At 54.1% G+C, this 24785-nt stretch overlaps 1 protein-coding gene across 12 annotated transcripts; it reads left to right on the top strand.

The window, feature by feature from the left end:
* The first annotated feature begins 37 nt into the window (after positions 1–37).
* On the top strand, positions 38–24726 carry CC2D1A (coiled-coil and C2 domain containing 1A). 12 transcript variants are annotated; one of them, XM_055371918.2, is made up of 29 exons: positions 38–357; positions 3715–3850; positions 6213–6328; positions 6418–6483; positions 7058–7192; positions 7291–7525; positions 11967–12091; positions 12401–12473; positions 12643–12714; positions 12809–12939; positions 13027–13099; positions 13716–13849; positions 14446–14557; positions 14639–14811; positions 17239–17361; positions 17454–17512; positions 17601–17717; positions 20323–20396; positions 20473–20531; positions 20627–20678; positions 20784–20883; positions 20981–21071; positions 21696–21833; positions 21927–21991; positions 23197–23260; positions 23352–23478; positions 23925–24001; positions 24089–24136; positions 24222–24726. In XM_055371918.2, exons 1-29 carry the CDS (start codon positions 298–300, stop codon positions 24240–24242), a joined length of 2856 nt encoding a protein of 951 aa, XP_055227893.1. In that variant the 5' UTR covers positions 38–297; the 3' UTR covers positions 24243–24726. The 12 variants fall into 12 exon arrangements, with proteins under 12 accessions (XP_055227893.1, XP_055227899.1, XP_055227894.1 ...); XM_055371924.2 differs by having other exon boundaries at positions 13716–13837; positions 21930–21991; XM_055371919.2 differs by having other exon boundaries at positions 40–357; positions 21930–21991.
* Positions 24727–24785: the final 59 nt, after the last annotated feature.

Here is a 24785-nt window from a genome sequence, read left to right on the forward strand (position 1 = left end):
CGTCAGCACCGCCCCCGCCAGGCGCATGCGCGCCCACGCACTACCTGCCGGGAGTTGTAGTTTCGGCTCGGCAGACCCGGCGAGTCCAGTGGCCGCGCTCCGGTGCGGCGGCGCCCGAGGCCCGAGGCGGAAGTGGGACGGCCAAGCAGGGAAGCGAGGGCTCGGGATCGACGGCCACGGGGCGCCGACGAGGGGTGCAGGACTCAGGAAGGGCGAGTGCGTGGCGACAGGGCCCGGGGAAGGAGGCAGGGCAAGGCCGGGCTTGGGGGCAGGTGGTCCAGGCATCCAGCCTTGAAGATGCACAAGAGGAAAGGACCCCCGGGACCCCCGGGCAGAGGCGCCGCGGCCGCCCGCCAGGTGAGTCTGCGCCCCACGGCCCGACCTGGGGATCCCTCCCCACCCCCGTCACTCGCTCAGGGAAGGGCCCCACCCCCCAGGGAAGCCCGATCTCCGCCCCCCAGGTAAGCCCCGGTCCCCGCCTCCCCCCAGGTGAGGCTCCAACCCCACCCAAGTGTGGCCTACTGGCCTTGGCTCCCCAGCTCCTGGGGCCCTGCCCCGGGTTCGGGGCCACCTGTTGCCACAGCTGCTCCAGTCGGGGAGGGGCAGTCCTCGGACTTGACACATCAAACCCTTGCATCAGTCGGGCCATGTCAGACTCTTTTTATTCCATTGTACAGATGAGGACTTTGAGACTCAGAGACGTGAAGACATCTGCCCAAGGTCATAGGGATTAACAGCTTGGCCAGAGCTAAGCACAAATCCAGGGCTGCAGCCATAAGCTTATGGCACTGTGGCTGGACCCCTTCTCACTCTCCCGACTTCTCTGCCCCAGGCACAAGATAGTTTGATTTTTCTCAGATTTGATGGAAGGAACCCAGGACATAGCTTGGTGTTCAGATATTAGAGTCTGGCTGACCTGAAGTTCCCTCCTGGCCTCTGTACATCGGACACTTGACTTTACAGCTCTGAGCCTCAGCTTTCTCATCTGTAAAATGGAGATCTCTATAATCCCAGCACTTCAGGAGATGGAGGCGGAGGCAGAGGTGGAAGAGTCATTTGAGGCCAGAGTTTGAGACCAGCCTCGGCAAAAGCGAGACCCCCGTCTCAACAAAAAATAAAAAGACTAACTGGGCATGGTGGCATGTGCCTGTAGTACTACTACTTGGGAGGCTAAGAAGGGAGGATTGCTTGAGCCCAGGAGTTCAAGACCGCAGTGAGCTATGATTGCGCTACTTCTGCTCCAGCCTGGGTGACAGAACAAGACTCTTTCTCTAAAATAAAAATTAAAAATTAAAAATGGAAGCCCGGGGTGGTGTCTCACACCTGTGATCCCAGCACTTTGGGAGGCCATGGCGAAACCCCATCTCTACTAAAAATACAAAAATTAGCTGGGCATGGTGGCGGGCACCTGTAATCCCAGCTACTCGGGAGGCTGAGGTGGGAGAATCGCTTGAACCGAGAGGCGGAGGTTGCAGTGAGCTGAGATCGCGCCACTGCATTCCAGACTGGGTGACAGAGCAAGGCTCCTTCTCAAAATAAATAAATAAATTCCTTCTGAAAATAAATAAATAAATAATAAAAAATGGAGACCTCCAAGAGACCCTACATTACAGGACAGTTGTAAAGAGTCATTGAGATAGTTTATGGAAAGTGCTAGAACAAAGCATTCAATAAATGTTACTATTATCATTAGTACTAGTTGGTGGAACCTTACATAATTGCCAATATTTGGCCATTTTTTACCTACAAGAAAGGCAATTTCATATGGTTAAACACGATGTTATCACATCATGATTGGTCATTAGCCAAGATAGGAAGACGGGTCTGCATGGCAAACCTGCATTGTGGTTAGGTCTTCTTTTTTTGTTTGTTTGTTTTTGAGACAGAGTCTTGCTCTCTCGCCCCAGGCTGGAGTGCAGTGGCGCAATCTCGGCCCACTGCAACCTCCGCTTCCCGGGTTCAAGCGATTCTCCTGCCTCAGCCTCCTGAGTAGCTGGGATTACAGGCATGCGCCACCATGCCTGGTTAATTTTGTATTTTTTAGTAGAGACGGGGTTTCTCCCTGTTGGTCAGGCTGGTCTGTCTCGAACTCCCCACCTCAGGTGACCCGCCTGCCTCGGCCTCCCAAAGTGCTGGGGTTACAGGCGTGAGCCACCGTGCCCGGCCTAATTTTTGTATTTTTAGTAGTGATGGGGTTTCACCATGTTGGCCAGGCTGGTCTCGAACTGCTGACCTCAGGTGATCCCCCCACCTTGGTCTCCCAAAGTGCTGGGATTACAAGCGTGAGCCACTGCACCTGGCCCTGTCGTCAGGGCTTCTAATTGCTCTTTTTTTTTTTTTGGAGACAGAGTCTCGCTCTGCTGCCCAGGCTGGAGTTCAGTGGCGCAATCTCAGCTCACTGAAACCTCCACCTCCCAGGTTCAAGCAATTCTCCTGCCTCAGCCTCCCGAGTAGCTGGGATTGCAGACGCCGCCAGCACGCCCAGCTAATTTTTGTATTTTTAGTAGAGACGGGGTTTCACCATGTTGGCTAGGCTGGTCTCAAACTCCTGACCTCAGGTGACCTGCCTGCCTTGGCCTCCCAAATTGCTGGGATTACAGGCGTGAGCCACCGCATGCAGCCATCATGCTCTTGAAGCCCAACCTTCCCACACAGCCCCCTCTGCTGAGGATGCTGGAAAGAAAAGCCCAAGTGTACAGAGTAGCTTTGCTTTGGGCAAAGTATGGAGCCTGCTTCCTTCCCTCCTTCCCTCCCTCCCTCCCTTCCTTCTTTTTTTCCTTCCTTCCCTCCTTCCTCCCTCCCTCTCTCCCTCCCCCGCTCCATCTCTCTTTCTTTCTTTCCTTTCAACAGGGCTTTACTCTGTTGCCCAGGTGGAGTGCTGTAGCACAGTCATGGCTCACTGCAGCCTTGACCTCCCCAGGCTCAAGTGATCCTCCTGCCTCAGCCTCCCGAGTAGCTGGGACCACAGGCACACAGCACAACTCCCAGCTAATTTTAAAAAGTTTTTTTTCCTGTAATCCCAGCACTTTGGGAGGCCGAGGCGGGCGGATCACGAGGTCAGGAGATCGAGACCATCCTGGCTAACAAGGTGAAACCCCGTCTCTGCTAAAAATACAAAAAAAAAATTAGCCGGGCGTGGTGGCGGGCGCCTGTAGTCCCAGCTACTTGGGAGGCTGAGGCAGGAGAATGGCATGAACCCTGGAGGTGGAGGTTGCAGTGAGCTGAGACCGCACTACTGCACTCCAGCCTGGGTGACAGAGCGAGACTCTGTCTCAAAAAAAAAAAACAACTTTTTTTTTTTTTGGTAGAGATGGGGGTCTCACTGTATTGCCCAGGCTGGTCTGGAACTCCTAGACACAAGCCATCCTCTTGCCTTGGCCTCCCAAAGTGCTGGGATGATAGGCGTGAGCCACTGCGCCCAGCCAGGGGCCTGCTTTTCCCACTGAACTTGGCCCAGCAGCACATCATAAGTGTGGATTCAGATCAGAGAGCTGGGTCTCTTGCCCTTTGCCCCAGGTTGAACTGTGCCAGAGGGCCTGGCCTATCTTGGAACACCTGTTCTGGGCTTGTTCCAGCCTCCTGGCACTCCCCAGGGAAATGGCTTTCCCTGGGAGACCTTGTTTCCTTCCTCCCAAGGGGACTCTCTGGCCATCATGGCTGCCTCTAGCCATGTGGTGAACCAAAGGTCTGACTGAACCCTTGCTGTCCCCCTAGCTGGGCCTGCTGGTTGACCTCTCCCCAGATGGCCTGATGATCCCTGAGGACGGAGCTAACGATGAAGAACTGGAGGCTGAGTTCTTGGCTTTGGTCGGGGGCCAGCCCCCAGCCCTGGAGAAGCTCAAAGGCAAAGGTGAGATGGTTAACACACCCTCAGAACATTTTGTGATCTCCTGCAAGTGGTTCGGGCGCAGAACTGGGGGCACTGGGTAGGTAGGGGAAAGAAGACAGAGAAGACCCCTGTTCTCCTGGAGCCGATGATCTGGGTAAGAGAGTCAAGATCGACTCTGAGGCCGGGCACGGTGGCTCACGCCTGTAATCCCAGCACTTTGGGAGGCCGAGGCAGGCAGATCATGAGGTCAGGAGATTGAGACCATCCCGGCTAACGGTGAAACTCCGTCTCTACTAAAAATGCAAAAAAAAAAAAAAAAAAAAAAAATTAGCCAGGCGTGGTGGCGGGCGCCTGTAGTCCCAGCTACTCAGGAGGCTGAGGCAGAAGAATGGCGTGAACCAGGGAGACGGAGCTTGCAGTGAGCCGAGATCGCACCGCTGCACTACAGCCTGGGCGACAGAGCAAGACTCCATCTCAAAAAACAAAACAAAACAAAACAAAAAAGATCAAGTCTGGACACAGACTGAGAGTTGGAATCCGAGCTCTGCCACTTACTGGTTATGTGACTTGATGAGTCACATCATGTGCTTTGGCCTCAGTTTCACCATCTGTAAAACTGGAATAATAACCATGTTATAGGAGTTAATCTGGAGTCCGTAAGTATTTCACCCAGGGCCCCCTCACACACAATATGCTCATGTCAGCCAGGCACATTGGCTCATGCATGTAATCCCAGCACTCTGGGAGGCCAAGGTGGACAGATCACTTGGGGCCAGGAGTTCGAGACCAGCCTGGCCAACATGGTGAAACCCCATCTTTACTAAAAATACAAAAATTAGCCAAGCTTGGTGGTGAACACCTGTAATCCCAGCTACTTGGGAGGCTGAGGCATGAGAATCGCTTGAATCCAGGAGGCAGCAGTTGCAGTGGGCAGAGATTGCGCCACTGCACTCCAGCCTGGGCAACACAGCAAGATCCTGTTTCCAAAAAACAAAAAAGAGAGAAGCTTCATTCAGGCATGAACTACTGTGCTGTTGGCTGTGAATTCAAAGTTAATGAATGAACGATATCTATTCAGGAAGGTGTCTTCAAACAGAAACACACATAGAGCAAGGTTGTGTATTGATCAGTTGATTAAAATTTTGTGACCAGAGCTGGGTGTGGTGGTGCATGCCTGTAATCCCAGCTACTCGGGAGGCTGAGGCAGGAAGATCACTTGAGGCCAAGAGTTTGAGGCTGCAGTGAGCTCTGATTGGGCCACTGCACTCCAGCCTGGGTGACAGAGCAAGATCCTGTCTCCAAAAAAGGTTATGACTGGAGGCTCACAGGAACCTAAGCTTAAATTTCCCCTAGGAGCAACAGTCTTATAGTGATTAATTTAGTCTTCAAAGCAGCTTTATAGAATGTAACATAACTAATAACAAGATATTGGCAATATGCTATTCTAAGAGCTTCATTGACCTTCTCTGCTCCAACCTACCTATGAAGGAGGAACTGTTGTCATCCCCGTGTCACAGAGGGAGAAACTGAGGCTCAGAGAGGTGACATCACTTGCCGAAGGTCTCACAGAGAGAAGGTTGCAGAGCTGGGGGTTTTTTTGTTGTTGTTGTGTGTGTGGTTTTTTTTGGAGACAAACCCTTGCTCTGTTGCCCAGGCTGCAGTGCAGTGGCGTGATCTCAGCTCACTGCGACCTCTGCCTCCTGGGCTTAAGTGATTCTCCTGCCTCAGCCTCTTTAGCAGCTGGGATTACACGCCACCATGCCCAGCTAATTTTTTTTTTTTTTTTTTTTTTTTGAGATGGAGTCTCGCTCTGTCACCCAGGCTGGAGTACAGTGGCGCGATCTTGGCTCACCGCAAGCTCCGCCTCCTAGGTTCACGCCATTCTCCTGCCTCAGGCTCCCGAGTAGCTGGGACCACAGGCGCCCGCCACCATGCCTGGCTAATTTTTTGTATTTGTAGTAGAGACGGGGTTTCACTGTGTTAACCAGGATGGTCTCGATCTCCTGACCTTGTGATCCACCCGCCTCGGCCTCCCAAAGTGCTGGGATTACAGGCGTGAGCCACTGCACCCGGCCTAATTTTTGTATTTTCAGTAGAGACAGGGTTTCACCATGTTGGCCAGGCTGGTCTCGAACGCCTGACTTCAAGTGATCCTTCTGCCTCAGCCTCCCAAAGTGCTGGGATTATAGGCGTGAGTCACTGTGCCCGGTCTGCAGAGCCGGGTTTTGAATTCAGGTAGCCAGGCCCCAGACCTGAGGCTGAATAAGGAAGAGATGAAATGGGGAAGTCAGCAAGAAGTGGGATCACCTAGCGTGTCCAGGACGGGAAATGAGGGCTCTTGGTGTATGACCCTGGTCCACCTGGGGCATCCCCCTACCGCCAGGTCCCTTGCCGATGGAAGCCATTGAGAAGATGGCCAGCCTGTGCATGAGAGACCCGGATGAGGATGAGGAGGAGGGGACGGATGAGGACGACTTGGAGGCTGATGATGACCTGCTGGTGAGCACTGAGGGCGGGGTGGGGGCTCTTATCCGGTTGCCCCCATCCGGCAGGCCCTTATGTCCTGCCCTGGCTGTGTGTCCCTGCAGGCGGAGCTAAATGAGGTCCTTGGAGAGGAGCAGAAGGCTTCAGAGACCCCACCTCCTGTGGCCCAGGTACAGTTTGGATGACCCCACTCCCTTGAACCACAACCCAATGGACAGCCCGGGGTTCAAGGCCTAGCCTTTTTTATGAGATGGAGTCTTGCTGTGTCACCCAGGCTGGAGTGCAGTGATGCCATCTCAGCTCACTACAACCTCTGCCTCCCAGGTTCAAGCGATCCTCCCACCTCAGCCTCCCCAGTAGCTGGGATTACAGGTGTGTGCCACCACGCCTGGCTAATTTTTGTATTTTTTGGTAGAGATGGTGTTTCTCTGTGTTGGCCAGGCTGGTCCTGACCTCAAGTGATCCACCTGCCTCGGCCTCCCAAAGTGCTGGGATTACAGGCGTGAGCCACTGCGCCTGGCCCACCCTTGTCCTTCACAGCCATGTGACCCATATCAGGCGGGTGACATGATGCTTCTGAAACCCCATTCCCTCCGCTGGGAAATGGGGACCATGATTTCTGCCTCACTGGGGCAGGGGAGGCTGGTCCAGGGATGACATGGGGCTGACTGTTACTGCAGAAGGGGCTAACAGGGGCATCCCAAGTGGGGTCGCCACCCACACTGTGCCCCTGCCCTCCCACAGCCGAAGCCTGAGGCCCCTCATCCGGAGCTGGAGACCACCTTGCAGGAGAGGCTGGCGCTCTATCAGACAGCAATTGAAAGCGCCAGACAAGCTGGAGACAGCGCCAAGATGCGGCGCTACGATCGGGGGCTTAAAGTAAGTGGGCAGAGGGCAGGGTACAGGGACCCCCCAACCCCGATGCCCTGCACCAAGCTCTTGGCTTCTCCCAAACCAATACTCACGCCTTATCTTAGACACTGGAAAACCTGCTCGCCTCCGTCCAGAAGGGCAATGCCATTGACGAAGCGGACATCCCGCCGCCAGTGGCCATAGGAAAAGGCCCGGCGTCCACGCCTACCTACAGCCCTGCACCCAGCCAGCCGGCCCCTGGAATCGCGTCAGCCCTAGAGCCCAGGGTCACCCTGGAGGGACCTTCTGCCACCGCCCCAGCCTCATCTCCAGGCTTGGCTAAGCCCCAGATGCCCCCAGGTAGGTGATGGGCAGGGCCGGGCTGATATGGGATCCGAGTGGGCCATCTGGCAGGATGCTGCTCTAGGGGGGTGCAGGCTGTGCACTGATTGTGAGATATTTTCAACACCCTGAGTCCTGGGGTCTTCAAGCCCCTGGAGTTCATGAATACCTCCCAAGCAGGACATGGATACCCAGAGAGTTTTTTTTGTTGTTATTATGATATTATGATAAAATATAGATCACATTTGCCATTAAAAATTATTTTAGTTCTTTTTTTTGAGATGGAGTTTCGTTCTTGTTGCCCAGGCTGGAGCGCAATGGCACTATCTCAGCTCATTACAACCTCCACCTCCCAAGTTCAAGCGATTCTCCTGCCTCAGCCTCCCAAGTAGCTGGGATTACAGGCATATGCCACACCTGGCTAATTTTGTATTTTTAGTAGAGATGGGGTTTCACCTTGTTGGCCAGGCTGGTCTTGAATTCCTGACCTCAGGTGATCCACCCACTTCGGCCTCCCAATTTGCTGGGATTACAGGCATGAGCCACTGTGCCCTGCCTTTTTAAATTCTTTGAGACAGGGTCTTACTCCATCACCCAGGCTGGAGTGCAGTGACGTGATCATAGCTCACTGTAGCCTCAACCTCCTGGGCTCAAGGGATCTTCCCTCACCTTCACCAGTAGCTGCGACTACAGGCATGCACCACACACTTGGCTAACTTTTTTTTTTTTTTGAGTCGGAGTCTTGCTCTGTCACCCAGGCTGGAGTGCAGTGGTGTGATCTCGGCTCACTGCAACCTTCGCCTCCTGAGTTCAAGCAATTCTCCTGCCTCAGCCTCCTGAGTAGCTGGCATTACAGGTGCATGCCACCACACCTGGCTAATTTTTTGTATTTTTAGTAGAGACAGGGTTTCACTGTGTTAGCCAGGATGGTCTCGATCTCCTGACCTCGTGATCCGCTTGCCTCGGCCTCCCAAAGTGTTAGGATTACAAGCATGAGCCACCACGCCAGGCCTCATCGCCATTTTTTTTTTTTTTTTTTTTTTGAAACAGAGTCTCACTCTATTGCCCAGGCTGGAGTGCAGTAGCATGATCCCAGTTCACTGCAACCTGCCTCCCAGGCTCAAGCAATCCTCCCGCCTCAGCCTCCTGAGTAGCTGGGATTACAGGCATATGCCGCCGTGCCCCATGCCCAGCTAATTTTTGTACTTTTTATAGAGGTGCCATGTTGCCCAAGCTAGAACATATCTTCTAAGAGGTTTTTCTTCCTAACCTCCCCCTAGGAAAGGAAGGCCTCCCTCCCTCTCTTTGTGATATGAACACGGGGCTGTGCCCCAGGTCCAAACACTTCCCTGGCAGGAAGCAAAGAGACAACTCAAAATACTGGCATGGGTTTGAGAAAGCAAACACTGGGTCACTAAATCCTTCTGCAACCAAACTAGTTTCCAAGCCATTGTTTTTGGCAAAGTTCAAGGATTACTGGAATTGTCACCTGAAATTGTCAACTGAAACGACCAAAAATTTTTCACAATGGAAGTTTGGCATAAAACTTGTCAGGAGTTCAAAGAATACAAAGACATCACAGTAACAAAATTCTGTGTCTTCCAATCTATTTGTTAATGTGAAGTAGGTTTCTCAATACTTTAATTTTTTTGAGACGGAGTCTCGCTCTTGTTTCCAGGCTGGAGTGCGATGGCGCAATCTTGGCTCACTGCAACCTCCGCCTCCCAGGTTCAAGTGATTCACCTGCCTCAGCCTCTTGAGTAGCTGGGATTACAAACGCCCATCACCAAGCCCGGCTAATTTTTGTATTTTTAGTAGAGACGGGGTTTCACCATGTTGCTGCCCAGGCTGGTCTTGAACTCCTGACCTCAGGTGATCCGCCTGCTCCGCCTCCCAAAGTGCTGGGATTACAGGCGTGAGCCACCACCCCTGGCCTCAACACTTTAAAAAAGAAAAAAAAGTGCAGATGTAGTGGCTCGTGCCTGTAATCCCAGCACCCTGGGAGGCCAGGAGTTCAAGAGCAGTCTAGGCAACATAGCAAGAACCCATCTCTACATAAAAATTAAGAAATTAGCCGGGTGTGGTAGTGCATGCCTTTAGTCCCAGCTCCTCAAGAAGCTGAGGTGGGAGGTTCGCTTGAGTCCAGGAGTTCAAGGCTGCAGTGAGCCATGATCGTGCCACTCCAAGTCTAGGCAACAGAGCAAGATCTTATCTCTAAAAAAAGAAAAAACAGAAAAGGATTGAATGGGAGAAACGAGTTGATTGTTAGGGATTGGACCCAGCTCCAATTATGTCAGCAAGAGGTACATTTCTGGTAGAATTTTGCTCTTGGTGTACCAAAACTATCAAATAGCTCAGCAGGGGCTGGGCGTGGTGGTTCACACCTGTAATCCCAGCACTTTGGGACACCAAAGCGGGCGGATCACTTGAGGTCAGGAGTTCAAGACCAGCCCTGGCCAACATGGTGAGACCTTATCTCTACTAAAAATACAATAATTAGCTGGGTGTGGTGGTGCATGCTGGTAGTCCCAGCCACTCGGGTGGATGAGGCAAGAGAATCACTTGAACCCAGAAGGCAGGGGTTGCAGTGAGCCACGATCACACCACTGCACTCCAGTCTGGGCGACAGAGCAAGACTCTGTCTCAACAAACAAACCAACCCAAAAAGCTCAGCCGGGTGTGGTGGCTCACACCTATAATTCCAGCACTCTGGGAGGCCAAGGTGGGAGGATCGCTTGAACCCCGGAGTTCGAGATAGATGTCTGGGCAACATAGGGAAACTGCGTCTCTATAAAAAGTTAAAAATTAGCCAGCCATGGTGGTGCATGCCTGTAGTCCCAGCTACTTAGGAGGCTGAGGTGGGAGAATCACTTGAGCCTGGAAGGTTGAGGCTGAAGTGAGTTGTGATTGCACCACTGCACTCCAGCCTGGGTGACAGAATGAGCCCCTGTCTCCAAAAAAATAAAATAAAATAAGCTTGATGTATTTACATTTTGCTCAGTTACATGCTAGTAATAATTATAACAATAATTCAACCCGGAAAAACATTGTTTTTAACAATGAAAGATTTATAATCACAGGAAATAAAACCAATACAATGTTAAAGGTGTGTCACTTCTACCTCCAAACATATTTTCAGGGAAGTAAGCCTAAGTTTAAAGCAATGGGTCCAATTGTTAGTCTGAAAAAAAGATACTGCGTGCCATTTTCTGGGTGTTTCCAGATTTTGTAGACACTCGGTGGTGTCTTTATTGTACTGTGTTATTTTATACTAAGAATTGCACTTATAGCTTTAAACTTTGAGGTACTTCCCCAGAAAACATACTGAGCATATTATTTGAAACTGTAACTAACACACTGTTTAAAAAGCACTGAATACTGGGTTTCCTAACTTTGCAAACACACTGCGTAAATATATTTTGGTTGTATAAATATACAATAGGGTAGGCAAAAAAGGCTTTCAAACACACAGCTATATCATGTTAGCATAAATTTCTGTGGGGGACGTGGATGGAAATAAGAGAAGACTCAAAATTCCCAACTGCTTAAAGTGAGTCCCAGGATATATTTAAAAAGTGAGTCGGGCATGGTGGCACATGCCTGTAATCTCAGCACTTTGGGAAGCTGAAGTGGGAGGATCGCTTGAGCCCAGGAGTTTGAGACTACCCTGGACAACATAGTAAGACCCCATCTCTACAAAAAAAAAAATAAAAAACCAGCTGGGCATGCAGGTGCATGCTCTGTAGCCCCAGCTACTCAGGAAGCTGAGATGGGAGGATCGCCTAAGCCCGGTGTCTGAGGCTACAGTGAGCAGCAGAGCAAGACTCTATCTCTTTAAAAAAAAAATACATTAAATATGGCCAGGCACGGTAACTCACACCTGTAATCCTACTTTGGGAGGCCAAGGTGGGCAGATCACTTGAGGTCAGGAGTTTGAGACCAGCCTGGCCAACATGGTGAAACCCCGTCTCTACTAAGAATACAAAAATTAGCCAGAAATCGGGAGGCGGAGGTTGCAGTGAGCCAAGATTGTGCCATTGCACTCCAGTCTGGGCAATAGAGCAAGACTCAGTCTCAAAAAATACATTAAAGCCAGGCGCGGTGGTTCACACCTATAATCCCAGCACTTTGGGAGTCTAAGGTGGGCGGATCACCTGAGGTCAGGATTTTGAGACCAGCCTGGCCAACATGGCGAAACCCTGTCTCTACTAAAAACATAAAAATTAGCCGGGCATGTGCCTGTAATCCCAGCTACTCAGGAGGCTGAGGCAGGAGAATCACTTGAACCCAGGAGGCGGAAGTTGCAGTGAGCTGAGATTGCACCACTGTACCCCAGCATGGGCAACAGAGTGAGGCTCTGTCTGAAAAAGAAAAAAAAAAAATTAATAAATAACAAATGGTTTACACGGTGAACTTGGCCCAGGCCCTGGAGGCTTCCTGTATGTTGTTCTCCTTCCAGGTCCCTGCAGCCCTGGCCCTCTGGCCCAGTTGCAGAGCCGCCAGCGCGACTACAAGCTGGCTGCCCTCCACGCCAAGCAGCAGGGAGATACCACTGCTGCCGCTAGACACTTCCGCGTGGCTAAGGTGCGTCCAGCCTGACGGACAGGACTGGAGGGATGGGGCAGGATGCTTCCCACGTGGCCTGGTGGCAAAGCACCCAAATTTGCATCCTAGCCTGGTCACTCCCTAGCCATAGTTTGCTGTAAGTCTTGGAGCCTCAGTTTACCCCCTCTGTGAAATGGGCACGTGTGTTGGAAGAGGATTAAGCAAGATGGCACAAATGGAAGGGAGGGAGCTAGAAGTCCTCAGTGGCATGGAAGGGCCCGGAGGCTCCCCACGGGGTCCCAGCTCCCAACTGCACCTCTTCTTCTAATCTCCTCTTCCTTCTCCCAGAGCTTTGATGCTGTCTTGGAGGCCCTGAGCCGGGGTGAGCCCGTGGACCTCTCCTGCCTGCCCCCTCCACCTGGTGAGGACCCTGCCATGCCCACTCTCTGGGATGGTTTCAGGCATACACTAAGTTCTCCTTGATGCTGCCACCCCTGTTGGTCAGGCCCAGAGACCACCCTCAGGCCAGACCAGCTTGTGGGGGGTGCAGCTAACAAGCCCCTCATTGCCCTGGACCTCTCTGTCCCCAGACCAGCTGCCCCCAGACCCACCGTCACCACCGTCGCAGCCTCTGACCCCCGCTACGGCGCCCTCCACACCAGGTAGGTTCTGGGACCCTCTGGGGTTGGGGGCAGGCTGGAGCCAGACTGTCTACCCATCCGTTGACTCTTAACCTTGTCCCCCTGTCCGGCCCAGAGGTGCCCCCACCCCCGAGGACCCTGCTGGAGGCGCTGGAGCAGCGGATGGAGCGGTACCAGGTGGCCGCAGCCCAGGCCAAGAGCAAGGGGGACCAGCGGAAAGCTCGAATGCACGAGCGCATCGTCAAGGTGCCCTGGGGGTTCCGAGGGAGGTGGGGCGAGTGGGCAGCCCGGGAGCCCTCCCACAGGCAGCCCTAACACCTGTGGCCCTCGCAGCAATACCAAGATGCCATCCGAGCCCACAAGGCTGGCCGAGCCGTGGATGTCGCTGAATTGCCCGTGCCCCCAGGTAGGCCTTGCCCCTGTAGGCCTCGCCCCAGTAGGCCCCGCCCCCGTAGGCCCCGCCCCCAGAGGCCCCGCCGCTGGCAGGCTGTGCCCCAAGCTCCTGTTCCTCCAGCCTCTGAGCCTTGGCAGATGCTATTACTCCCCATAGCATAGGCTCAGGGAGCTGAATACAACATATTCAAGGGTTTTGTAAACTTGTTAATCAGTGGGAGCTTGACATTGGACATGATGTGTCTGCACCGTAGAAATTGGCAAACCGGCTGGACGAGGTGGTCATGCCTGTAATCCCAGCACTTTGGGAGGCTGAGGTGGGAAAATCACTTGAGGCCAGGAGTTCAAGACCAGCTTGGGCAACGTGGCAAGACCCCGTGGCTACAAGAAATTTAAAAATTAGCCTGGTGTGGTGGTGCACACCTGCAGTCCCACTCCAGATCATGCCACTGTACTCCAGCCTGGGCAACAGAGCGAGATCCTGTCTCAAAAAAAATAATAATAATAAATTAAAAAAAAATAAAGGCCCAAGACTCTGTAGGTGGGAGAGGAATCTGCATCTCCACCATAATGGTGTGAGTTGGTCTCCATCCTGACACACAATAACCAGGCCTCGACTGGCCACCCAGGCTTCCCCCCAATCCAGGGCCTGGAGGCCACCAAGCCCACCCAGCAGAATCTGGTGGGCGTCCTGGAGACTGCCATGAAGCTGGCCAACCAGGATGAAGGCCCAGAGGATGAAGAGGATGAGGTGCCTAAAAAGGTTTGAGGGTTGGGGCCGGGCGCAGTGGCTCACACCTGTAGTCCCAGCACTTTGGGAATCCAAGATGGGAGGATCGCTTGAGGCCAGGAGTTTGAGACCATCCTGGGCCACATAGTGAGACCCCCGTCTCTACAAAAAAATTTTTAAAAATTAGCCAGGCATGGTGGGACTCACCTGTAGTCCCTGCTACTTGGGAGACTGAGGTGGGAGGATCACCTGAACTAAGGAGTTCAAGGCTGCAGTGAGCCATGGTCATGCCACTGTACTCCAGTCTGGGTGACAGAGCAAGACCTCATCTCCAAGATAATTTAAAAAAAAAAAAGTGTTTGGTGAGAATTGCTTGAACCGGGAGGCAGGGGTTGCAGTGAGCCAAGATCATGCTACTGCACTCCAGCCTGGACGATACAGTGAGACTCTGTCTCAAAAAAAAAAAAAAAAAAAGTGTTTGGGGCCAGGGGCTTTGAGTGAGGCAGGGGAGTAGCAAAGTCCTGGGAGCCCACTAAATGACCAGTTGTCAGCATCAGACCCTGATCCTGGGGGACCGGACCCATCACAGGCGCTACGAAATCTCTAACATCCTCTCTCTTCCTCTACAGCAGAACAGCCCTGTGGCCCCAACAGCCCAGCCCAAAGCCCCACCCTCAAGAGCTCCCCAGTCGGGATCAGCCCCAGCAGCCAAAGCGCCCCCCAAAGCCACATCCACCAGAGGTAAGTTTGCCCTCCCCGCCCCAGCTGCCTGTTGCCTGGCTGTGGCCTGGGCAGCACCCATAGCCGCGCCTATGCCCACAGCCCAGCAGCAGCTGGCCTTCCTAGAGGGCCGCAAGAAGCAGCTCCTGCAGGCCGCACTGCGAGCCAAGCAGAAAAACGACGTGGAGGGTGCCAAGATGCACCTGCGCCAGGCCAAGGGACTGGAGCCTATGCTGGAGGCCTCGCGCAATGGGCTGCCTGTGGACATCACCAAGGTGAACCTTCTGGGCTTGCAGGAACTGCCCAGGCACCCACTTGTCAGGCTCCTGCCCCTTAGCAGCCACGTGAACTAGAAGTGTATTAGTCAGGGTCCAGCTGCTGTAACAAATAGGTCCTCCTAAGACAGTGGCTGAAAGGAGACAGACATTTATTATGTTTCTTGCATGTACCACCCAGGGCAGTCTGAGCTCTGCAAATGGGAAGTCCTCCAGGGCCTGAGTTTCTTCCACCTTATTGCTTTGCTGCACCCGAGGGGGTTGTCCTTGTCCACATGATCCAAGTGGATCCTGTCAGAAGGATTAGAGAAAGAGGCAGAGCTAGTAGTCCCTTTTAAAGGAAGTGACATCACTATTGCTTGCCTCCCATTGGCCAGAACTAAGTAACATGGCCACATTTAGCCACAGAGGAGGCTGGGACATGTAGTCTCTTGTTGGTGCACTGTGTGACCAGCCTGAGCTCCATTACTAGGGAAGGGGAGGGGATCAGATTTGGGGAGACACTTAGATTCTGCCACTTTGGACAGGACCATTCCTTTTTCTCTGAGCATCATTTTTCTCAGAGAAGTGGGGATGGCCACCCCCACCTCAAAGAAAGACAGCCAGGATTCCTCATGTGATAGAATAGTACTCATAATAGGAAACATTTGAGGAGCTTGAACTGGGTGCCCAGCAAAGGCCACCCAGTTTAAGGGAGTGACATCACTTTTGCTTGCCTCCCATTGGCCCAAACAGTCACATGGCTACATTTAGCCCCAGAGGAGCCTGGGACATGTAGTCTTTGCTGGGCACTGGAGACATGGCCTTGAGCAAAAAAGGCAAAAATCCAAACTCTCTCTGGACATGGTGGGTCACACCTGTAATTCCAGCTACTTGGGAGGCTGGGGTGGGAGGATCGCTTGAGGCCAGGAGCTCAAAGCCAGCCTGGGAAACACAGTGGGACTCACTGTCATGGAGTGGATGTTCTAACTGAGAGACCACAAGAAACACACAAATAAATACAGCACCTTATCATGGCCCATGAAGCCTGCACCATCTGCCCCATCACCTCCCTTGCCTGGTCTCTTTCTTGTTTTGGTTTTGTTTTGTTTTGTTTTGTTTTGTTTTGTTTTGAGACGGAGTCTCACCCTGTCATCCAGGCTGGAATGCAGTGGCACGATCTCAGCTCACTGCAACCTCTACCTCCCAGGCTCAAGCGATTCTCCTGCCTTAGCCTCCCAAGTAGCTGGAACTACAGGCACACGCCACCATGCCCGGCTAATTTTTATATTTTTAGTAGAGATGGGGTTTCACTATGTTGGCCAGGCTGGGCTTGAACTCCTGACCTCAGGCGATCCACCTGCCTCGACCTCCCAAAGTGCTGAGATTACAGGCATGAGCCACTGTGCCCGGCCTGCCCCTTCTCTTTCACCCGCCCCCTCGCTCACTCTTCCCCTTGCTGTCTGGTAGCCTCAAACACCAGGCACTCTGCAACCTCAGGGCCTTTGCACATGCAGTTCCCGCTGCCTGAATGCTTTTCCCACAGACACCTGTGTGGTTCACTTTCTCCCATCATTAGGTGTCTGCTCAGACATCAGCATCTCCAGGAGGCCTACCCTGACCTGTCTAAAATCCCTCCCTGTCACCCAGATCCCTCTGCTCCTCCTCCCAACTCTGCCTCTCCCTGTGGCATGTATCACCTTCTACTCTCTCATATGATTTACTTATTTCTTCTGATTATTGCCCATCTCCCCCAAGAGAATGTCAGCCCCATGAGGGCAGGGATTTTGTTCTCTCTTCTTCATCCTTGTGTCCCCAGCCCCAGAGCAGAGCCTAGCGCACAGTTGGGGCTCCATACGTGATTTCTCAAACTCTTGAGCTCAAGCAATCCACCCGCCTCGGCCTCCCAAAGTTCTGGGATTATAGACATGAGCCACTGCACCCGGCACCATACATGATTTCTGGGGTGACTGAAGGATGCCCTTGTTAAGTGGGACAATGGAAGGATCAAGAAGAAAGAACAGAGGCCGGGCATGGTCTTTCATGCCTGTAATCCCAGCAATTAAGGAGGCCAAGGCCAGCGGATCACTTGAGGTCAGGAGTTCGAGACCAGTCTGGCCAACATGGTGAAACCCTGTCTCTACTAAAAATACAAAAATTAGCCAGGTGTGGTGGCAGGCGCCCGTAATTCCAGCTACTCAGGAGGCCGAGGCAGGAGAATCACTTGAACCGGGGAGGCGGAGGTTGCAGTGAGCCGAGATCCCGCCATTGCACTCCAGCCTGGGCAACAGAGCGAGACTCCATCTCAAAAAAAAAAAAAAGACCAGAGAAGGGTGACAGAGCCGTGGTCAGGGAATGCCCCTCGTCAAGGAAGAACGACATTTCTGCAGAGCCCTAGGTGGGCCTGCTTGTCCCCCTTACCCCCGCCACCAGCCTCGTCCTCCCCAGGTGCCACCCACCCCTGTCAACAAGGACGACTTTGCCCTGGTCCAGCGGCCCGGCCCGGGTCTGTCTCAGGAGGCCGCCCGGCGCTATGGTGAACTCACCAAGCTCATACGGCAGCAGCATGAGGTGAGGGGGAGGCCCCCAGCCCGTCCCCCAGGGGCGTGACCCTCCTTCCCCTCTCTTCCCTTCCCTCGACTCACTGCCTTCTGTTTCCCCAGATGTGCCTGAACCACTCAAACCAATTCACCCAGCTGGGCAACATCACTGAAACCACCAAGTAAGTGCCCTGACCTGTGCCAGACACTTGCACCCCCAGCCACCCATCCCCAGGGCCAGGGACATGAGCAGGGCCCTCCCACCGGCAGGTTTGAAAAGTTGGCAGAGGACTGTAAGCGGAGCATGGACATTCTGAAGCAAGCCTTCGCCCGGGGTCTCCCCACGCCCACCGCCCGCTTTGAGCAAAGGACCTTCAGCGTCATCAAGTAAGGCTCCTGATCTACGCCCCACCATGTGGCCCCAGTGGCCCTTTGGTGGCTCTGGGGCGGGTTGTGCTCCCCAGAAGCTGGCACAAGATTTACATCTGGAAGAAATTTTGGATAGGTGGAAGAGCACAGAGCATGCAAAGGCTCTGGGGCAGGCATGAGATACAAGTGAAGGATGGTGAGGGTGCAGTCACAGTGACACATTTGGGAAAGATCTAGAGAGTGCAAAGGTGTATCTTGTCCCAGGGCCTGGGTGAGTCCACGGGGGACCAGAGATGAGTTACGGCTTTGGTGGGTGTTAGTCTTGGTACTATCAAGTCTTCCCATGCCCAGAGGAGCGGGGATTGTTTTCTCCACTTTATTTTTATTTTTATTTTGAGACAGAGTCTCACTCTGTTGCCCAGGCTGGAGTGCAGGGGTGTGATCTCTGCTCACTGCAAGCTCCACCTCCTGGATTCATGCCATTCTCCTGCCTCAGCCTCCCGAGAAGCTGGGACTACAGCCGCCCACCACCACGCCTGGCTAATTTTTTGTATTTTTAGTAGAGACGGGATTTCACCGTGTTAGCCAGGATGGTCTCGATCTCTTGACCTCGTGATCCGCCCACCTCGGCCTCCCAAAGTACTGGGATTACAGGCGTGAGCCACCGCTCCCGGCCTTTTTTAAAATTTTTTTTCTGAGACAGTCTCACTTTGTCACCCAGGCTGGAGTACAGTGGCGCAATCTCAGCTCACTTCAACCTCTGCCTCCCAGGTTCAAGCAATTCTCCTGCCTCAGCCTCCCAGATAGCTGGGACTGCAGGTGCCCACCACCATGCCCAGCTAATTTTTGTATTTTTAGTAGAGATGGGGTTTCATTCAGTTGGCCAGGCTGGTGTCCTTAAATGATCCGCCTGCCTTGGCCTCCCAAAGTGCTGGGGTTACAGGAGTGAGCCACTGCGTCCGGCCCGTTTTCTCCACTTTCTAAATGAGGTTAGGTGCAGCCACTGGCCCTCCGGTGGTTCCCAGCTGCCCTTGGGATAACCCCCACCCCTTACCCTGGCTCCCCCATCTCCACACAGCCTGGCTCCCCGTCACCTCTTCTCTGCCTCCTGTCCCCACTTCACTCAGCTTTGGCCACACGGGACTCTTTTTGGTCCCTCCTACAAACCAAGTGTGTTCCTACCCCAAGCCTCTGCATCAGCTATTTCTTCCGCCTTCACCCTCTTCCTCAGGTCTCCATGTGGCAGCTCCCTCTTGACATCTAGAGTCACCTATGATGTCACCTTCCCTCTAAGAGGCCCTCCCTATCTATCCAAGCAGTCTCTTCTGAGCACACTCCACTCTCCCCTCTCTGCTGAGTTTTTTATTGTTTTTCTATTTATGTACTTATGCTCATCTGTCCACTCAGCTAGATTGAGCACAGGGTATGGGTATTTACTTCTAGATCCCCAGCAGCTAGGGTACTGACTGGCACATAGTAGGTGCTCAAGAAATATTGTGAAATGAGGCCAGGCATGCTGGCTCACGCCTGTAATCCCAGCACTTTGGGAGGCTGAGGTGGGTGGATCACGAGGTCAGGAGATCGAGACCATTCTGGCTAACACGGTGAAATCCCGTCTCTACTAAAAATACACAAAATTATCCGGGCGTGGTGGTAGGCGCCCATAGTCCCAGCTTCTTAGGAAGCTGAGGCAGGAGAATGGCATGAACCCGGGAGGCAGAGCTTGCAGTGAGCAGAGATCACGCTGCACTCCAGCCTGGGCAACAGAGTGAGACTGTCTCAAAAAAAAAAAGAAATATTGTGAAATGAATAGAAGGTCCCCCAGCAACTAGGACACTAGCTGGTGCTTTAGTAGGACTCAAAAAATATTAAGTGAGGCCAGGCTGGGAGGCCAAGGCAGGCGGATCATTTGAGGTCGGGAGTTCGAGACCAGCCTGGCCAACATGGTGAAACCCCATCTCTACTAAAAATATAAAAATTATCCAGCAGTGGTGGCGGGCAGCTGTAATCCCAGCTACTCAGGAGGCTGAGGCAGAAGAATCTCTTGAATCTGGGAGGTGGAGGTTGCAGTGGGCTGAGGTCGTACCATTGTACTCCAGCCTGGGCGACAGAGCAAGACTCTGTCTAAAAAAAAAAAAAAAAATATATATATATATATATATATATATATATGTATATATACACACACACACACATATATATTAAGTGAAAAGAAGGTCCCCCAGCAGCTAGGGTACTGGGTGGCACATAGTAGGTGCTCAAGAAACATTGGGAAATGAAGGAAAGATCTCTCAGCAGCTAGGGCACTGGCTGATGCTTAGTAGGACTCAACAACTATTAAGTGAAGGGAATATCACCCAGCAGCTAGGGTACCTAGCACACAGTAGGTACCAAATAAATATACACAGACTGAAGAAAAGACTTGAAAGTGATCCATTGCCAACCTGAACAGAGAACTCTAGTCTGTCTGATTCTAAAATGAGCCCAGGAGCTGAAACACCCCCAAAGGCCAGGGTGGGGTTTGTTCCCTGCCCTCACTGGGGGAAGAGAAGGCAGGCGGGCAGTGGGACTGAGGTGCCTCTGTTTCCCTGCCCACCTGCCTGCCCACCTGCCCACCCGGAAGGATCTTCCCTGACCTCAGCAGCAACGACATGCTCCTCTTCATCGTGAAGGGCATCAACTTGCCCACACCCCCAGGTGAGGGGGCTGTAGGCAGGGGTCAGGGTCATGGGGAACCCCTCTCTGCCCAGCTCTGACCGTTGTTTGCCCACAGGACTGTCCCCTGGCGATCTGGATGTCTTTGTTCGGTTTGACTTCCCCTATCCCAACGTGGTACGTGGGGAGCTGAGGAGGGGAGGGCTGCAGCCTCAGTGGGCCAAAGCCGGGTCCCAGGCCCCCTAGATTTCCTGCCTCCTCTCTGGTCATAGGAAGAAGCTCAGAAAGACAAGACCAGTGTGATCAAGAACACAGACTCCCCTGGTGAGCCCCGGCTGGAAGCACCCTACCCCTACTCCCTTGCAGCAGAAGGGACATAAGACCATGGCCTGACCCCACCCAACTTCCTCTCCCTTCTTCCTCCTGCAGAGTTCAAGGAGCAGTTCAAACTCTGCATCAACCGCAGCCACCGTGGCTTCCGAAGGGCCATCCAGACCAAGGGCATCAAGTTCGAAGTGGTTCACAAGGGGTGAGCTAGAGAGAGCCATGGCCGCTGGGTGGGCTCCGGGGGAGGGGAGCTCCTCTGAACCAACCATCCTGTCCCCACTATACACACATGCACACAGGGGGCTGTTCAAGACTGACCGGGTGCTGGGGACAGCCCAGCTGAAGCTGGATGCACTGGAGACAGCATGTGAGGTCCGGGAGATCCTTGAGGTGAGAGGTGGACATTCATCCGCATGCTCCGGTATGGCCATGCCACTCGTTAACATTATTCAAACACTTCCTGCCTTGAGCCCTCTATGAGCCTGTCTGTTGACCCAGCCCCTCCCCTCAGAGCCTCAGACCTCCCTACTGCCCAGCCCTAAATACTTGCAGTACCCCGCTCCATTATGATCAACTGGTATCTCAGCCATACCATGGGCTCATATTTTAGAAACCACTCTTGGCCAGGCATGGTGGCTCATGCCTGTAATCCCAGCACTTTGGGAGGCTGAGGCGGGCAGATCACGAGGTCAGGAGATCGAGACCATCCTGGCTAACATGGTGAAACCCTGTTTCTACTAAAATACAAAAAAATTAGCCAGGCATGGTGGCGGGCGCCTGTAGTCCCAGCTACTCGGGAGGCTGAGGCAGGAGAATGGCGTAAGTAAACCCGGGAGGCGGAGCTTGCAGTGAGCCCAGATCGCACCACTGCACTCCAGCCTGGACAACAGAGCGAGACTCTGTCTCAGAAAAAAAAAAAAAAAAAAGAAACCAGTCTTGTTCTCCCTTGTCCTGGCCCTGGGCCTCTAGTCACTTCCTGCTTCCCACCAACAGTTTCTCCTTACCCCCACCCAGGTCCTGGATGGTCGCCGGCCCACAGGGGGGCGACTGGAGGTAATGGTCCGGATTCGGGAGCCACTGACAGCCCAGCAGTTGGAGACGACGACGGAGAGGTGGCTGGTCATTGACCCTGTGCCGGCAGCTGTGCCCACAGTGAGACCCCCGACCCCCACCCATCAGCAACCCCAGGGAGGGAAGCTTGGTTCAGGGGCCCAGGACTCACAGGACTGGTTCTCTCCTCTGAAGCAGGTTGCTGGGCCCAAAGGGAAGGCCCCTCCTGTGCCTGCCCCTGCAAGGGAGTCAGGGAACAGGTAGGTATCTGGGCCAGGGCATGCTGGAGAAAACACCCAATTCCCCTCTCAGCCCCACCTGGACAGTTTCCCACCAGGCACAAATTGGACCATGTCCCTCTCCTGCTGCAAAACCTTTCTTGGCACCCCTTTTCCCAGAGGATCCAGTTTAAACTCCTTGGTTTGGTCTTTAAAACCTTTTGTGATCTGACCATTGTCAACATATCCAGGCTTCTCTCTCCCCACTCCCTCCTGTGGTTCATGTCCATGAATAGTTTTCACTGGCCTCTGGACTCCTGTGGGTTCCAGTGCCCTGAACACCCCTACCTAGGGTAGGGGTGTTCTTTGTTCCTCTGCCCACCTCTGATTCCTTCTTTGGATCCCAACTTGGCTGTTACCTCCTCCAGGAAGCCCTCCCTGACCACTAGGCATCATAGTTTCCTGGGTGTGCAGCCATCATCCCCACTAGGTTTTGGGATCAGCAACACTGGGTGGGTCTCGGCTGTCTCCCACCATACCCCCAGTGCCCAATGTGTCTTTTTTTTTTTTTTTTTTTTTTTTTTTTTGAGACAGAGTCTAGCTCTGTCGCCCAGGCTAGAGTGCAATGGCGCGATCTCAGCTCACAGCAACCTCCGCCTCTGGGGTTCAAGCGATTCTCCTGCCTCAGCCTCCTGAGTAGCTGGGATTACAGGCGTGCGCCACCACACCCAGCTAATTTTTCTATTTTTAGTGGAGATGGGGTTTCTCCATGTTGGCCAGGCTAGTCTCGAACTCCCGACCTCAGGTGATCTGCCTGCCTCGGCCTCCCAAAGTGCTGGGATTACAGGCATGAGCTACCATGCTTGGCCTTTTTTCTTTTTTTGTTTTTTGAGACAGAATCTTGCTCTGTCACCCAGGTTGGAGTGCAGTGGTGTGATCTTGGCTCATTGCAACCTCCAGCTCCCAGGTTCAAGCAATTCTTCTGCCTCAGCCTCCCAAGTAGCTGGGACTACAGGAGCACACCACCATGCCCAGCTAATTTTTTTTCTATTTTTAGTAGAGACGGGGTTTCACCATATTGGCCAGGCTGGTCTCAAACTCCTGACCTCATGATCCACTCACCTCCGTCTCCCAAAGTGCAGGGATTACAGGCGTGAGCCACTGTGCCCGGCCCAGTGTGTCTTTTGAATTAACAGGGTTGGGCGGGGGGAATCTCTGCAGTCCCTTATCCTTCCTCCACCCCTTAGATCAGCCCGGCCCCTGCATAGCCTCAGTGTGCTGGCGTTTGACCAAGAGCGTCTGGAGCGGAAGGTGGGTATCCATCCTGCCGGGCTACATGGGGCAGGACTGGGGAGTCTGCAGGCCCAGGCAGGATCCTCACAGGACCCTCTGTATCCTCTAGATCCTGGCCCTCAGGCAGGCACGGCGGCCAGTGCCCCCAGAAGTGGCCCAGCAGTACCAGGACATCATGCAACGCAGCCAGTGGCAGAGGGCACAGCTGGAGCAGGGGGGTGTGGGCATCCGACGGGGTAGGGGTTTGGAGATGGGCATCTGGTGGGGGAGGAGCTCCAGGATAGGCATGGGGGGGAGGGGCTCAGGGATGCATATCTGGTGGGGGAGGGGCTCCGGGATGGGCATCTGGAGAGGGAGAGGCTCGGGGATGGGCACCTGGAGGGGGAGGGGCTCAGGGATGGGCACCTGGAGGGGGAGGGGCTCAGGGATGGGCACCTGGAGGGGGAGGGGCTCAGGGATGGGCACCTGGAGGGGGAGGGGCTCAGGGATGGGCACCTGGAGGGGGACGGGCTCAGGGATGGGCACCTGGAGGGGGAGGGGCTCGGGGATGGGCACCTGGAGGGGGACGGGCTCAGGGATGGGCACCTGGCGGGGGACGGGCTTGGGGATGGGCACAGTCCAGGAGGGTTGTGGGCAGTGAGGCCCCACCCTAAGCCCCCATCCCCCCGCCATCCATTCTCAGAATACGCAGCCCAGCTGGAGCGGCAGCTGCAGTTCTACACGGAGGCTGCCCGGCGCCTGGGCAACGATGGCAGCAGGGTGAGCTGGTCGCGGGCCGGGTGGGCACTGGGCAGTGGGCAGGGTGGGGCCCGCAGGGACTACCTGCTGAATGCCCATCCCCCACAGGACGCTGCAAAGGAGGCGCTCTATAGGCGGAATCTGGTAGAGAGTGAGGTAAGCAGCTTAGGAGATGGGGTGGTTGGGGGATCACTGTGGTCATAGCCCACCTCCATGACCCCAGTGGCCTCCTCTCCCCCAGCTGCAGCGGCTCCGCAGGTGAGGAGCCCATGGGGCGGGCAGCCCCCAGAAAGCGGGCAGCAGGCCCCGACACCGGGAAGAGCCGACACAGCCACGGACCAGACAAGCAGACAATCAGCGGACAATCGGTTCTGGACTCACCCCTCATCTGGGCCCCCAGCCCAGCCAGAGCCTCCGTGGCTGCGGGTGTTGGGAACCATGCCTGCCAGCCAGTATGTGCCCCTCACCCAGGCCTGGCTGGGCCCTGGAGAGTCCTGTTTGCACAGCCCAGGGGTGTCCGGCCTCTGGCCTGCCCCGGAGCAGGGAGGGTGGCTGGGACCAAGCCCTGAGGGCCCCTGCAAGCACTTTACTTCCTGTTCCTCCCCGGCCTTAACCCCAAAGCCCTCCTGCACCCCAAAGAAGCCACTGAGGCTGGCCGAGCCCCACTGTCTCCCCAGGGGCGTCGACCTGGCTCAGCTGGGTCCCCAGGGCCAGCACATGGAATAAAATAGCCAGGGCCACACTCAGCCCAGCTCTGTCCTGTCTGTTTCTTGCTCAGACCCTTGGTGGCCAGGCTAGGTCTTCC

Source organism: Gorilla gorilla, chromosome 20, assembly GCF_029281585.2.
Source record: "Gorilla gorilla gorilla isolate KB3781 chromosome 20, NHGRI_mGorGor1-v2.1_pri, whole genome shotgun sequence".
Classification (NCBI taxonomy): Eukaryota; Metazoa; Chordata; class Mammalia; order Primates; family Hominidae; genus Gorilla; species Gorilla gorilla.

Coding starts and splice junctions, on each gene's coding strand:
- CC2D1A (XM_063701784.1), top strand. CDS start 298: ATGCACAAGAGGAAAGGACCCCCGGGACCCCCGGGCAGAGGCGCCGCG. Junction 17,362..17,453: donor TCATACGGCAGCAGCATGAG/GTGAGGGGGAGG, acceptor CTGTTTCCCCAG/ATGTGCCTGAACCACTCAAA. Junction 20,679..20,783: donor CAAGAACACAGACTCCCCTG/GTGAGCCCCGGC, acceptor TTCCTCCTGCAG/AGTTCAAGGAGCAGTTCAAA.